A 19,184-nucleotide genomic window follows, 5' to 3' on the forward strand; every position below is an offset into this window, starting at 1 on the left:
TGCACACATGTAACATGGATGACCACCCCCTTCCTCTGCACACATGTAACATGGGTGATCACCCCCTTCCTCTGCACACATGTAACATGGATGATCACCCCCTCCCTCTGCACACATGTAACATGGATGACCACCCCCTTCCTCTGCACACATGTAACATGGATGACCACCCCCTTCCTCTGCACACATGTAACATGGATGATCACCCCCTCCCTCTGCACACATGTAACATGGATGATCACCCCCTTCCTCTGCACACATGTAACATGGATGACCACCCCTCTCTCGCCAGCAGCAGGGTCTTGACAGCTCGTTGAGGAGACAATGTGGAGATAATGACACATGAAGGAGACTGGGAAGAAAACAAGAGCACGTTTAGCTGCACCCAGAAGCTCCTGCCCATCCTCTACCATGCTGCCAATGAGAGTGTGAGGAGAGGGTGAGGAGGAGCCGGCAGTGCAGGAGCAGGAGGCAGAGCGCACAGTTCAGCACCAGCAGCTGTAGACAGCGCACAGAGTCCGGCCGGGGCAGGGGATGGCATGCCTGACTGCAGCCTTCAGTGTGCCCTCAACCATGGTGAGTGCCCCCTAGATCTTACCTGGACATGTAGCAGAGCGGGCCTGACAATGAACAAACCCAGCTCTGCTACATCTGATTATACTCATGTACCATACACATCGTTTACTGTTATTGAGTACAGACTCAGGCAGTATGTTATATGGATGTAGCAGAGCTGGGTTTGTTAGTCGGAATCCCTCTTGTAGGACCGCAGGATAATTTTTACTGTGTCATCAGGGACTTGTCACCATGCACAAACTGCAAACCTAGCTCTGCTGCATCTGTATCCTGCACTGTTGGATGGTCTTTATTTATTGCCATGTCCTGTACAGATATTATACTGGATCTTTATAATGTTGTTTATATTAACCCCTCACTTACCCTCCCCATCTATAAATTATCTTAGCAATATGAAATGCCTGCAGTCAAGGTCACACACTGTAATACTGGAGGCGGATCATCTGGGACTTGTAGTTCTCCGGGAGCTATAGACACACTTCTTCCGGTCTGGGAATTGAAGTTCTTCTATGGCAGATGCAGAACCGCTGGTTGTTGCTGATTTCTGGGACTTGTAGTTCATCACCTGGCATGAAAAACACTGGGAGTCCTCCTGGGACTTGTAGTTCCCCTGCAGTGATTAACGGGCTGCGTCCTGGGACTTGTAGTTCTACAACATGCATAGAATCTCTGGTTGCTTTCTGGTACTTGTAGTTCTCCTGCAGATATAAAATCATTGGCCCCCTGATGTTATCTCCTGTATTATGGGATGAGCAGGGAACACATATTTAGGAAATTAATCACTTCTCTCCATTAATTGCTGTGACATTCATTAAAAGAGGTGATGATATTACTCAACGTGACTGTCATTCACGGTTAACCCTGCAATGTCTGGTTGACAAGCTTCTAATACAAAACCCCCTCCCCCTTCTTATTGGATTTGCAGGACTTTAACACCCCTATCATATACAATGCTGCAAATTTGACCTGATTGGAAAGGGTTAAGTGAAGGTGCAATGTGATTGTCGGCTGCAGGGTTATTATGGTCGCTTATAATGGGTTATTGGAGATGTGGATTAACTGTTTGAGGGAACGTGAGAAGCTTTGTGGCCGCAGCTTGTGGGCACCTGCAGGGACGGAGCTACTGGTGACCGATAGTTACCTCGGAGAGCTCAGGATTACAGGATGCTGTGCGCAGGCGCAGTGCCGGCTCAATGCATCCCCTGCCATCAAACTGGCTGAGGAATATATACAGCAGAGTCCAAACCCATTATATAACAGCGGAGATGGCGAGGACAGGGCACAAGCTGGGCATGGAAATATGTAATATATGTGTGTGCTCAGCATGGTGGAAAATGTCACCATAAACAATAATAAAAAAAGGATAAAAACAAAGATAGATAGATAGATAGATAGATAGATAGATAGATAGATAGATAGATAGATAGATAGATAGATAGATAGATATGAGATAGATAGATAGATAGATAGATAGATAGATAGATAGATAGATAGATAGATAGATAGATAGATAGATAGATAGATAGATATGAGATAGATAGATAGATAGATATGAGATAGATAGATAGATAGATAGATAGATAGATAGATAGATAGATAGATAGATAGATAGATATGAGATAGATAGATAGATAGATAGATAGATAGATAGATAGATAGATAGATAGATAGATAGATAGATAGATAGATAGATAGATAGATAGATATGAGATAGATAGATAGATAGATAGATAGATAGATAGATAGATAGATAGATAGATAGATAGATATGAGATAGATAGATAGATAGATAGATATGAGATAGATAGATAGATAGATAGATAGATAGATAGATAGATAGATAGATAGATAGATAGATAGATAGATAGATAGATAGATAGATATGAGATAGATAGATAGATAGATAGATAGATAGATAGATAGATAGATAGATAGATAGATATGAGATAGATAGATATGAGATAGATAGATAGATAGATAGATAGATAGATAGATAGATAGATAGATAGATAGATAGATAGATATGAGATAGATAGATAGATAGATAGATAGATAGATAGATAGATATGAGATAGATAGATAGATAGATAGATAGATAGATAGATAGATAGATAGATAGATAGATAGATAGATAGATATGAGATAGATAGATATGAGATAGATAGATAGATAGATAGATATGAGATAGATAGATATGAGATAGATAGATAGATAGATAGATAGATAGATAGATAGATATGAGATAGATAGATATGAGATAGATAGATAGATAGATAGATAGATAGATAGATAGATAGATAGATAGATAGATAGATAGATAGATAGATAGATAGATGATAGATAGATAGATAGATAGATAGATAGATAGATAGATAGATAGATAGATATGAGATAGATAGATAGATAGATAGATAGATAGATAGATAGATAGATAGATAGATAGATAGATATGAGATAGATAGATATGAGATAGATAGATATGAGATAGATATGAGATAGATATGAGATAGATAGATAGATAGATAGATAGATAGATAGATAGATAGATAGATAGATAGATAGATAGATAGATAGATAGATAGATAGATAGATAGATAGATAGATATGAGATAGATAGATATGAGATAGATAGATAGATAGATAGATAGATAGATAGATAGATAGATAGATAGATAGATAGATAGATAGATAGATAGATAGATAGATAGATAGATAGATATGAGATAGATAGATAGATAGATAGATAGATAGATAGATAGATAGATAGATGATAGATAGATAGATAGAGATAGATAGATAGATAGATAGATAGATAGATAGATAGATATGAGATAGATAGATAGATAGATAGATAGATAGATAGATATGAGATAGATAGATATGAGATAGATAGATATGAGATAGATAGATAGATAGATAGATAGATATGAGATAGATAGATAGATAGATAGATGGACATGAATTTTTAAAATTAATTTGCATCTATCTATCTATCTATCTATCTATCTATCTATCTATCTATCTATCTATCTATCTATCTATCTATCTATCATCTATCTATCTATCTATCTATCTATCTATCTATCTATCTATCTATCTATCTATCTATCTATCTATCTATCTATCTATCTATCTATCTATCTATCTATCTATCATCTATCTATCTATCTATCTATCTATCTATCTATCTATCTATCTATCTATCTATCTATCTATCTATCTATCTATCTATCTATCTATCTATCTATCTATCTATCTATCTATCTATCTATCTATCTATCTATCTCTCATATCTATCTATCTATCTATCTATCTATCTATCTATCTATCTATCTATCTATCTATCTATCTATCTATCTATCTATCTATCTATCTATCTATCTATCTATCTATCTATCTATCTATCTATCTATCTATCTATCTATCTATCTATCTATCTATCTATCTATCTATCTATCTATCTATCTCTCATATCTATCTATCTATCTATCTATCTATCTATCTATCTATCTATCTATCTATCTATCTATCTATCTATCTATCTATCTATCTATCTATCTATCTATCTATCTATCTATCTATCTATCTATCTATCTATCTATCTATCTATCTATCTATCTATCTATCATCGTGACCTTTCACATTAGTCCCTGTCCCCATGGGCCAATTTCATAAGAAGTCAGTAAGGTTTTGGTTTTGGGGTGTGGGAGTAAAACTGGAGAACGTGGCTTATTTGTCGTTTTCTGCTGCCACATATTCTATTCATCTCTCGCTCAGTTATATCGGTTTCTTGGAAAGCTGGGTGACAACCATTATGGCCATCATGACAACTCAAACAGGGGTTGTCACACAGCTTTCCTGAACTTCTGAATGGCAGATCTTTGATGTTATGAGACATCCCATGTATTTTATTCTTGTGCTTTATAGGGGAGTATTTCTGTTGCTGTCCTTTATGAGAAAGTTTAGAAAGAGATTTGGTCCCCATACATGTATTTTCCAGCATTCACTCTTCATTCCTCCTCATTCAGTGACATTTCTCAGCAGTTAAATCTTAATGAAGCTGCAAATAATCAGAATCAGCAGAAATTGTCCCTGATCATCAGTTCACAGTCACGTCTCTGGTTCCTACAGGCCTGTTCACATCAGCGTTGGCTTTCCTTTCCGGGGTTGCGTCTGAGGTTTCCGTTGGGTGAACCCCGCAACGGAAAGCCAAACTGAAACCACAGCTTCCGTTTCCATCACCATTAGCGCAGTCGACTGCGCTATTGATTCCGTCGGAAAACCGGAAACCTGCCAGAATGGTGACGAACGGAAACCATTAGCAATGTTTCGGTCACCATTGATATCAATGGTGACTGAAATGGAAGCGGTGGTTTCAGTTTGACTTTCCGTTACGGGGTTCACCCGACGGAAACCTCAGACGGAACCCCGGAACGGAAAGCCAACGCTGATGTGAACAGGCCCTTATACAATTCTATTATACTCTATACACAGAACACTACAACCCCCAACATGACCGACCACTGGACATGACATAATACAATTCTATTATACTCTATACACAGAACACTACAACCCCCAACATGGCCGACCACTGGACATGACATAATACAATTCTATTATACTCTAGACATAGAACACTACAACCCCCAACATCACCGACCACTGGACATGACATAATACAATTCTATTATACTCTATACATAGAACACTACAACCCCCAACATGACCGACCACTGGACATGACACAATACAATTCTATTATACTCTATACACAGAACACTACAACCCCCAACATGACCGACCACTGGACATGACACAATACAATTCTATTATACTCTATACACAGAACACTACAACCCCCAACATGACCGGCCACTGGACATGACATAATACAATTCTATTATACTCTATACATAGAGCACTACAACCCCCAACATTACCGACCACTGGACATGACATAATACAATTCTATTATACTCTATACACAGAACACTACAACCCCCAACATGACCGACCACTGGACATGACACAATACAATTCTATTATACTCTATACACAGAACACTACAACCCCCAACATGAACGGCCACTGGACATGACATAATACAATTCTATTATACTCTATACATAGAGCACTACAACCCCCAACATGACCGACCACTGGACATGACATAATACAATTCTATTATACTCTATACATAGAACACTACAACCCCCAACATGACCGACCACTGGACATGACATAATACAATTCTATTATACTCTATACATAGAACACTACAACCCCCAACATGACCGACCACTGGACATGACATAAAACAATTCTATTATACTCTATACACAGAACACTACAACCCCCAACATGACCGACCACTGGACATGACATAATACAATTCTATTATACTCTATACACAGAACACTACAACCCCCAACATGACCGACCACTGGACATGACATAATACAATTCAATTATACTCTATACATAGAACACTACAACCCCCAACATGACCGACCACTGGACATGAGATAATACAATTCTATTATACTCTATACATAGAACACTACAACCCCCAACATGACCGACCACTGGACATGACATAATACAATTCTATTATACTCTATACATAGAACACTACAACCCTCAACATGACCGACCACTGGACATGACACAATACAATTCTATTATACTCTATACATAGAACACTACAACCCCCAACATGACCCACCACTGGACATGACATAATACAATTCTATTATACTCTATACACAGAACACTACAACCCTCAACATGACCGACCACTGGACATGACATAATACAATTCTATTATACTCTATACACAGAACACTACAACCCCCAACATGACCGACCACTGGTCATGACATAATACAATTCTATTATACTCTATACATAGAACACTACAACCCCCAACATGACTGACCACTGGACATGACATAATACAATTATATTATACTCTATACATAGAACACTACAACCCCCAACATGACCGACCACTGGACATGACATAATACAATTCTATTATACTCTATACATAGAACACTACAACCCCCAACATGACCGACCACTGGACATGACATAATACAATTCTATTATACTCTATACATAGAACACTACAACCCCCAACATGACCGACCACTGGACATGACATAATACAATTCTATTATACTCTATACATAGAACACTACAACCCCCAACATGACCGACCACTGGACATGACACAATACAATTCTATTATACTCTATACATAGAACACTACAACCCCCAACATGACCGACCACTGGACATGACATAATACAATTCTATTATACTCTATACATAGAACACTACAACCCCCAACATGACCGACCACTGGACATGATATAATACAATTCTATTATACTCTATACACAGAAAACTACAACCCCCAACATGACGGACCACTGGACATGACATAATACAATTCTATTATACTCTATACATAGAACACTACAACCCCCAACATGACCCGACCACTGGACATGACATAATACAATTCTATTACACTCTATACATAGAACACTACAACCCCCAACATGACCGACCACTGGACATGACATAATACAATTCTATTACACTCTATACACAGAACACTACAACCCCCAACATGACCGACCACTGGACATGACATAATACAATTCTATTATACTCTATACATAGAACACTACAACCCCCAACATGACCGACCACTAGACATGTCATAATACAATTCTATTATACTCTATACACAGAACACTACAACCCCCAACATGACCGACCACTGGAGATGACATAATACAATTCTATTATACTCTATACACAGAACACTACAACTCCCAACATTACCGACCACTGGACATGACATGATACAATTCTATTATACTCTATACACAGAACACTACAACCCCCAACATGACCGACCACTGGACATGACATAATACAATTCTATTATACTCTATACATAGAACACTACAACCCCCAACATGACCGACCACTGGACATGACATAATACAATTCTATTATACTCTATACACAGAACACTACAACCCTCAACATGACTGACCACTGGACATGACATAATACAATTATATTATACTCTATACATAGAACACTACAACCCCCAACATGACCGACCACTGGACATGACATAATACAATTCTATTATACTCTATACATAGAACACTACAACCCCCAACATGACCGACCACTGGACATGACATAATACAATTCTATTATACTCTATACATAGAACACTACAACCCCCAACATGACCGACCACTGGACATGACATAATACAATTCTATTATACTCTATACATAGAACACTACAACCCCCAACATGACCGACCACTGGACATGACACAATACAATTCTATTATACTCTATACATAGAACACTACAACCCCCAACATGACCGACCACTGGACATGACATAATACAATTCTATTATACTCTATACATAGAACACTACAACCCCCAACATGACCGACCACTGGACATGATATAATACAATTCTATTATACTCTATACACAGAAAACTACAACCCCCAACATGACGGACCACTGGACATGACATAATACAATTCTATTATACTCTATACATAGAACACTACAACCCCCAACATGACCCGACCACTGGACATGACATAATACAATTCTATTACACTCTATACATAGAACACTACAACCCCCAACATGACCGACCACTGGACATGACATAATACAATTCTATTACACTCTATACACAGAACACTACAACCCCCAACATGACCGACCACTGGACATGACATAATACAATTCTATTATACTCTATACATAGAACACTACAACCCCCAACATGACCGACCACTAGACATGTCATAATACAACTCTATTATACTCTATACACAGAACACTACAACCCCCAACATGACCGACCACTGGACATGACATAATACAATTCTATTATACTCTATACATAGAACACTACAACCCCCAACATGACCGAACACTGGACATGACATAATACAATTCTATTATACTCTATACACAGAACACTACAACCCCCAACATGACCGACCACTGGACATGACATAATACAATTCTATTATACTCTATACACAGAACACTACAACCCCCAACATGACCGACCACTGGAGATGACATAATACAATTCTATTATACTCTATACACAGAACACTACAACTCCCAACATTACCGACCACTGGACATGACATGATACAATTCTATTATACTCTATACACAGAACACTACAACCCCCAACATGACCGACCACTGGACATGACATAATACAATTCTATTATACTCTATACATAGAACACTACAACCCCCAACATGACCGACCACTGGACATGACATAATACAATTCTATTATACTCTATACATAGAACACTACAACCCCCAACATGACCGACCACTGGACATGACATGATACAATTCTATTATACTCTATACATAGAACACTACAACCCTCAACATGACCGACCACTGGACATGACATAATACAATTCTATTATACTCTATACATAGAACACTACAACCCCCAACATGACCGACCACTGGACTTGACATGATACAATTCTATTATACTCTATACATAGGACACTACAACCCCCAACATGACCGACCACTGGACATGACATAATACAATTCTATTATACTCTATACACAGAACACTACAACCCCCAACATGACCGACCACTGGACATGACATAATACAATTCTATTATACTCTATACATAGAACACTACAACCCCCAACATGACCGACCACTGGACATGACATAATACAATTCTATTATACTCTATACACAGAACACTACAACCCCCAACATGACCGACCACTGGACATGACATAATACAATTCTATTATACTCTATACACAGAACACTACAACCCCCAACATGACCGACCACTGGACATGACATGATACAATTCTATTATACTCTATACATAGAACACTACAACCCCCAACATCACCGACCACTGGACATGACATAATACAATTCTATTATACTCTATACATAGAACACTACAACTCCCAACATGACCGACCACTGGACATGACATGATACAATTCTATTATACTCTATGCATAGAACACTACAACCCCCAACATGACCCGACCACTGGACATGTCATAATACAATTCTATTATACTCTATACATAGAACACTACAACCCCCAACATGACCCGACCACTGGACATGACATAATACAATTATATTATACTCAATACATAGAACACTACAACCCCCAACATGACCCGACCACTGGACATGACATAAGACAATTCTATTATACACTATACACAGAACACTACAACCCCCAACATGACCGACCACTGGACATGACATGATACAATTCTATTATACTCTATACATAGAACACTACAACCCCCAACATCACCGACCACTGGACATGACATAATACAATTCTATTATACTCTATACATAGAACACTATAACCCCCAACATGACCGACCACTGGACATGACATGATACAATTCTATTATACTCTATACATAGAACACTACAACCCCCAACATGACCGACCACTAGACATGACATAATACAATTCTATTATACTCTATACACAGAACACTACAACCCCCAACATGACCGACCACTGGACATGACATAATACAATTCTATTATACTCTATACATAGAACACTACAACCCCCAACATGACCGACCACTAGACATGTCATAATACAACTCTATTATACTCTATACACAGAACACTACAACCCCCAACATGACCGACCACTGGACATGACATAATACAATTCTATTATACTCTATACATAGAAAACTACAACCCCCAACATGACCGACCACTGGACATGACATAATACAATTCTATTATACTCTATACACAGAACACTACAACCCCCAACATGACCGACCACTGGACATGACATAATACAATTCTATTATACTCTATACATAGAACACTACAACCCCCAACATGACCGACCACTGGACATGACATAATACAATTCTATTATACTCTATACATAGACCACTACAACCCCCAACATGACCGACCACTGGACATGACATAATACAATTCTATTATACTCTATACATAGAACACTACAACCCCCAACATGACCGACCACTGGACATGACATAATACAATTCTATTATACTCTATACATAGACCACTACAACCCCCAACATGACCGACCACTGGACATGACATAATACAATTCTATTATACTCTATACATAGACCACTACAACCCCCAACATGACCGACCACTGGACATGACATAATACAATTCTATTATACTCTATACACAGAACACTACAACCCCCAACATGACCGACCACTGGACATGACATAATACAATTCTATTATGCTCTATACACAGAACACTACAACCCCCAACATGACCCAACCACTGGACATGACACAATACAATTCTATTATACTCTATACATAGAACACTACAACCCCCAACATGACCGACCACTGGACATGACATAATACAATTCTATTATACTCTATACACAGAACACTACAACCCCCAACATGACCCGACCACTGGACATGACATAATACAATTCTATTATACTCTATACACAGAACACTACAACCCCCAACATGACCGACCACTGGACATGACATAATACAATTCTATTATACTCTATACACAGAACACTACAACCCCCAACATGACCGACCACTGGACATGACATGATACAATTCTATTATACTCTATACACAGAACACTACAACCCCCAACATGACCGACCACTGGACATGACATAATACAATTCTATTATACTCTATACATAGAACACTACAACCCCCAACATGACCGACCACTGGACATGACATAATACAATTCTATTATACTCTATACACAGAACACTACAACCCCCAACATCACCGACCACTGCACATGACATAATACAATTCTATTATACTCTATACACAGAACACTACAACCCCCAACATGACCGACCACTGGACATGACATAATTCAATTCTATTATACTCTATACATAGAACACTACAACCCCCAACATGACCGACCACTGGACATGACATAATACAATTCTATTATACTCTATACATAGAACACTACAACCCCCAACATGACCGACCACTGGACATGACATAATACAATTCTATTATACTCTATACACAGAACACTACAACCCCCAACATGACCGACCACTGGACATGACACAATACAATTCTATTATACTCTATACATAGAACACTACAACCCCCAACATGACCCACCACTGGACATGACATAATACAATTCTATTATACTCTATACATAGAACACTACAACCCCCAACATGACCAACCACTGGACATGACATAATACAATTCTATTATACTCTATACACAGAACACTACAACCCCCAACATGACCGACCACTGGACATGACATAACACAATTCTATTATAATCTATACATAGAACACTACAACCCCCAACATGACCGACCACTGGACATGAGATAATACAATTCTATTATACTCTATACATAGAGCACTACAACCCCCAACATGACCGACCACTGGACATGACATAATACAATTCTATTATACTCTATACATAGAACACTACAACCCCCAACATGACCCGACCACTGGACATGACATAATACAATTCTATTATACTCTATACACAGAACACTACAACCCCCAACATGACTCGACCACTGGACATGACATGATACAATTCTATTATACTCTATACATAGAACACTACAACCCCCAACATGACCGACCACTGGACATGACATAATACAATTCTATTATACTCTATACATAGAACACTACAACCCCCAACATGACCGACCACTGGACATGACATAATACAATTCTATTATACTCTATACATAGAACACTACAACCCCCAACATGACCCGACCACTGGACATGACATAATACAATTCTATTATACTCTATACACAGAACACTACAACCCCCAACATGACTCGACCACTGGACATGACATAATACAATTCTATTATACTCTATACACAGAACACTACAACCCCCAACATGACCGACCACTGGACATGACATAATACAATTCTATTATACTCTATACACAGAACACTACAACCCCCAACATGACCGACCACTGGACATGACATAATACAATTCTATTATACTCTATACATAGAACACTACAACCCCCAACATGACCGACCACTGGACATGACACAATACAATTCTATTATACTCTATACACAGAACACTACAACCCCCAACATGACCGACCACTGGACATGACATAATACAATTCTATTATACTCTATACACAGAACACTACAACCCCCAACATGACCGACCACTGGACCTGACATAATACAATTCTATTATACTCTATACATAGAACACTACAACCCCAACATGACCCGACCACTGGACATGACATAATACAATTCTATTATACTCTATACACAGAACACTACAACCCCCAACATGACCGACCACTGGACATGACATGATACAATTCTATTATACTCTATGCATAGAACACTACAACCCCCAACATGACCCGACCACTGGACATGTCATAATACAATTCTATTATACTCTATACATAGAACACTACAACCCCCAACATGACCCGACCACTGGACATGTCATAATACAATTCTATTATACTCTATACACAGAACACTACAACCCCCAACATGACCCGACCACTGGACATGACATAAGACAATTCTATTATACTCTATACACAGAACACTACAACCCCCAACATGACCGACCACTGGACATGACATAATACAATTCTATTATACTCTATACACAGAACACTACAACCCCCAACATGACCGACCACTTGACATGACATGATACAATTCTATTATACTCTATACATAGAACACTACAACCCCCAACATCACCGACCACTGGACATGACATAATACAATTCTATTATACTCTATACATAGAACACTATAACCCCCAACATGACCGACCACTGGACATGACATGATACAATTCTATTATACTCTATACACAGAACACTACAACCCCCAACATGACCAACCACTGGACATGACATAATACAATTCTATTATACTCTATACATAGAACACTACAACCCCCAACATGACCCGACCACTGGACATGACATAATACAATTCTATTATACTCTATACATAGAACACTACAACCCCCAACATGACCGACCACTGGACATGACATAACACAATTCTATTATACTCTATACACAGAACACTACAACCCCCAACATGACCGACCACTGGACATGACATAATACAATTCTATTATACTCTATACATAGAACACTACAACCCCCAACATGACCCGACCACTGGACATGAAATAATACAATTCTATTATACTCTATACATAGAACACTACAACCCCCAACATCACCGACCACTGGACATGACATGATACAATTCTATTATACTCTATACATAGAAAACTACAACCCCCAACATGACCGACCACTGGACATGACACAATACAATTCTATTATACTCTATACATAGAACACTACAACCCCCAACATGACCCGACCACTGGACATGTCATAATACAATTCTATTATACTCTATACACAGAACACTACAACCCCCAACATGACCGACCACTGGACATGACATAATACAATTCTATTATACTCTATACACAGAACACTACAACCCCCAACATGACCCGACCACTGGACATGACATAATACAATTCTATTATACTCTATACATAGAACACTACAACCCCCAACATGACCCGACCACTGGACATGACATAATACAATTCTATTATACTCTATACACAGAACACTACAACCCCCAACATGACCCGACCACTGGACATGACATAATACAATTCTATTATACTCTATACACAGAACACTACAACCCCCAACATGACCGACCACTGGACATGACATAATACAATTCTATTATACTCTATACATAGAACACTACAACCCCCAACATGACCGACCACTGGACATGACATAATACAATTCTATTATACTCTATACATAGAACACTACAACCCCCAACATGACCGACCACTGGACATGACATAATACAATTATATTATACTCTATACATAGAACACTACAACCCCCAACATGACCGACCACTGGACATGACACAATACAATTCTATTATACTCTATACATAGAGCACTACAACCCCCAACATGACCGACCACTGGACATGACATGATACAATTCTATTATACTCTATACATAGAACACTACAACCCCCAACATGCCCGACCACTGGACATGACATAATACAATTCTATTATACTCTATACACTGAACACTACAACCCCCAACATGACCCGACCACTGGACATGACATAATACAATTCTATTATACTCTATACACAGAACACTACAACCCCCAACATGACCGACCACTGGACATGACATAATACAATTCTATTATACTCTATACACAGAACACTACAACCCCCAACATGACCGACCACTGGACATGACATGATACAATTCTATTATACTCTATGCATAGAACACTACAACCCCCAACATGACCCGACCACTGGACATGTCATAATACAATTCTATTATACTCTATACATAGAACACTACAACCCCCAACATGACCCGACCACTGGACATGTCATAATACAATTCTATTATACTCTATACACAGAACACTACAACCCCCAACATGACCCGACCACTGGACATGACATAAGACAATTCTATTATACTCTATACACAGAACACTACAACCCCCAACATGACCGACCACTGGACATGACATAATACAATTCTATTATACTCTATACACAGAACACTACAACCCCCAACATGACCGACCACTTGACATGACATGATACAATTCTATTATACTCTATACATAGAACACTACAACCCCCAACATCACCGACCACTGGACATGACATAATACAATTCTATTATACTCTATACATAGAACACTATAACCCCCAACATGACCGACCACTGGACATGACATGATACAATTCTATTATACTCTATACACAGAACACTACAACCCCCAACATGACCAACCACTGGACATGACATAATACAATTCTATTATACTCTATACATAGAACACTACAACCCCCAACATGACCCGACCACTGGACATGACATAATACAATTCTATTATACTCTATACATAGAACACTACAACCCCCAACATGACCGACCACTGGACATGACATAACACAATTCTATTATACTCTATACACAGAACACTACAACCCCCAACATGACCGACCACTGGACATGACATAATACAATTCTATTATACTCTATACATAGAACACTACAACCCCCAACATGACCCGACCACTGGACATGAAATAATACAATTCTATTATACTCTATACATAGAACACTACAACCCCCAACATCACCGACCACTGGACATGACATGATACAATTCTATTATACTCTATACATAGAAAACTACAACCCCCAACATGACCGACCACTGGACATGACACAATACAATTCTATTATACTCTATACATAGAACACTACAACCCCCAACATGACCCGACCACTGGACATGTCATAATACAATTCTATTATACTCTATACACAGAACACTACAACCCCCAACATGACCGACCACTGGACATGACATAATACAATTCTATTATACTCTATACACAGAACACTACAACCCCCAACATGACCCGACCACTGGACATGACATAATACAATTCTATTATACTCTATACATAGAACACTACAACCCCCAACATGACCCGACCACTGGACATGACATAATACAATTCTATTATACTCTATACACAGAACACTACAACCCCCAACATGACCCGACCACTGGACATGACATAATACAATTCTATTATACTCTATACACAGAACACTACAACCCCCAACATGACCGACCACTGGACATGACATAATACAATTCTATTATACTCTATACATAGAACACTACAACCCCCAACATGACCGACCACTGGACATGACATAATACAATTCTATTATACTCTATACATAGAACACTACAACCCCCAACATGACCGACCACTGGACATGACATAATACAATTATATTATACTCTATACATAGAACACTACAACCCCCAACATGACCGACCACTGGACATGACACAATACAATTCTATTATACTCTATACATAGAGCACTACAACCCCCAACATGACCGACCACTGGACATGACATGATACAATTCTATTATACTCTATACATAGAACACTACAACCCCCAACATGCCCGACCACTGGACATGACATAATACAATTCTATTATACTCTATACACTGAACACTACAACCCCCAACATGACCCGACCACTGGACATGACATAATACAATTCTATTATACTCTATACACAGAACACTACAACCCCCAACATGACCGACCACTGGACATTACATAATACAATTCTATTATACTCTATACACAGAACACTACAACCCCCAACATGACCGACCACTGGACATGACATAATACAATTCTATTATACTCTATACATAGAACACTACAACCCCCAACATGACCCGACCACTGGACGTGACATAATACAATTCTATTATACTCTATACACAGAACACTACAACCCCCAACATGACCCGACCACTGGACATGACATAATACAATTCTATTATACTCTATACATAGAACACTACAACCCCCAACATGACCGACCACTGGACATGACATAATACAACTCTATTATACTCTATACATAGAACACTACAACCCTCAACATGACCGACCACTGGACATGACATAATACAATTCTATTATACTCTATACACAGAACACTACAACCCCCAACATGACCGACCACTGGACATGACATAATACAATTCTATTATACTCTATACACAGAACACTACAACCCCCAACATGACCGACCACTGGACATGACATAATACAATTCTATTATACTCTATACATAGAACACTACAACCCCCAACATGACCGACCACTGGACATGACATAATACAATTCTATTATACTCTATACATAGAACACTACAACCCCCAACATGACCGACCACTGGACATGACATAATACAATTCTATTATACTCTATACATAGGACACTACAACCCCCAACATGACCGACCACTGGACATGACATAATACAATTCTATTATACTCTATACATAGAACACTACAACTCCCAACATGACCGACCACTGGACATGACATAATACAATTCTATTATACTCTATACACAGAACACTACAACCCCCAACATGACCGACCACTGGACCACATCACATAATACAATTCTATTATACTCTATACACAGAACACTACAACCCCCAACATGACCGACCACTGGACCACATGACATAATACAATTCTATTATACTCTATACATAGAACACTACAACCCCCAACATGACCGACCACTGGACATGACATGATACAATTCTATTATACTCTATACATAGAACACTACAACCCCCAACATGACCCGACCACTGGACATGACATAATACAATTCTATTATACTCTATACATAGAACACTACAACCCCCAACATGACCGACCACTGGAAATTACATGATACAATTCTATTATACTCTATACATAGAACACTACAACCCCCAACATGACCGACCACTGGACATGACATAATACAATTCTATTATACTCTATACATAGGACACTACAACCCCCAACATGACCCGACCACTGGACATGACATAATACAATTCTATTATACTCTATACACAGGACACTACAACCCCCAACATGACCGACCACTGGACATGACATAATACAATTCTATTATACTCTATACATAGAGCACTACAACCCCCAACATGACCGACCACTGGACATGACATAATACAATTCTATTATACTCTATACACAGAACACTACAACCCCCAACATGACCGACCACTGGACATGACATAATACAATTCTATTATACTCTATACATAGAACACTACAACCCCCAACATGACCGACCACTGGACATGACATAATACAATTCTATTATACTCTATACATAGAACACTACAACCCCCAACATGACCGACCACTGGACATGACATAATACAATTCTATTATACTCTATACATAGGACACTACAACCCCCAACATGACCGACCACTGGACATGACATAATACAATTCTATTATACTCTATACATAGAACACTACAACTCCCAACATGACCGACCACTGGACATGACATAATACAATTCTATTATACTCTATACACAGAACACTACAACCCCCAACATGACCGACCACTGGACCACATCACATAATACAATTCTATTATACTCTATACACAGAACACTACAACCCCCAACATGACCGACCACTGGACCACATGACATAATACAATTCTATTATACTCTATACATAGAACACTACAACCCCCAACATGACCGACCACTGGACATGACATGATACAATTCTATTATACTCTATACATAGAACACTACAACCCCCAACATGACCCGACCACTGGACATGACATAATACAATTCTATTATACTCTATACATAGAACACTACAACCCCCAACATGACCGACCACTGGAAATTACATGATACAATTCTATTATACTCTATACATAGAACACTAC

General features: G+C 38.5%; 1 protein-coding gene across 1 annotated transcript in view; it reads left to right on the forward strand.

Annotated features, from left to right (window-relative positions):
* The first annotated feature begins 445 nt into the window (after positions 1 to 445).
* ABCG1 (ATP binding cassette subfamily G member 1) overlaps positions 446 to 19,184 on the forward strand; it is an 86,242-nt gene continuing 67,503 nt past the window's right edge. Inside the window, exon 1 of the mRNA XM_075851000.1 lies at positions 446 to 576. Coding sequence (XP_075707115.1) covers positions 535 to 576 — 42 coding nt within the window. The 5' untranslated portion in view covers positions 446 to 534. The remainder of the gene's footprint in view (positions 577 to 19,184) is intronic.

The sequence above is a fragment of the Rhinoderma darwinii genome, chromosome 2 (assembly GCF_050947455.1).
Source record: "Rhinoderma darwinii isolate aRhiDar2 chromosome 2, aRhiDar2.hap1, whole genome shotgun sequence".
Classification (NCBI taxonomy): domain Eukaryota; kingdom Metazoa; phylum Chordata; class Amphibia; order Anura; family Rhinodermatidae; genus Rhinoderma; species Rhinoderma darwinii.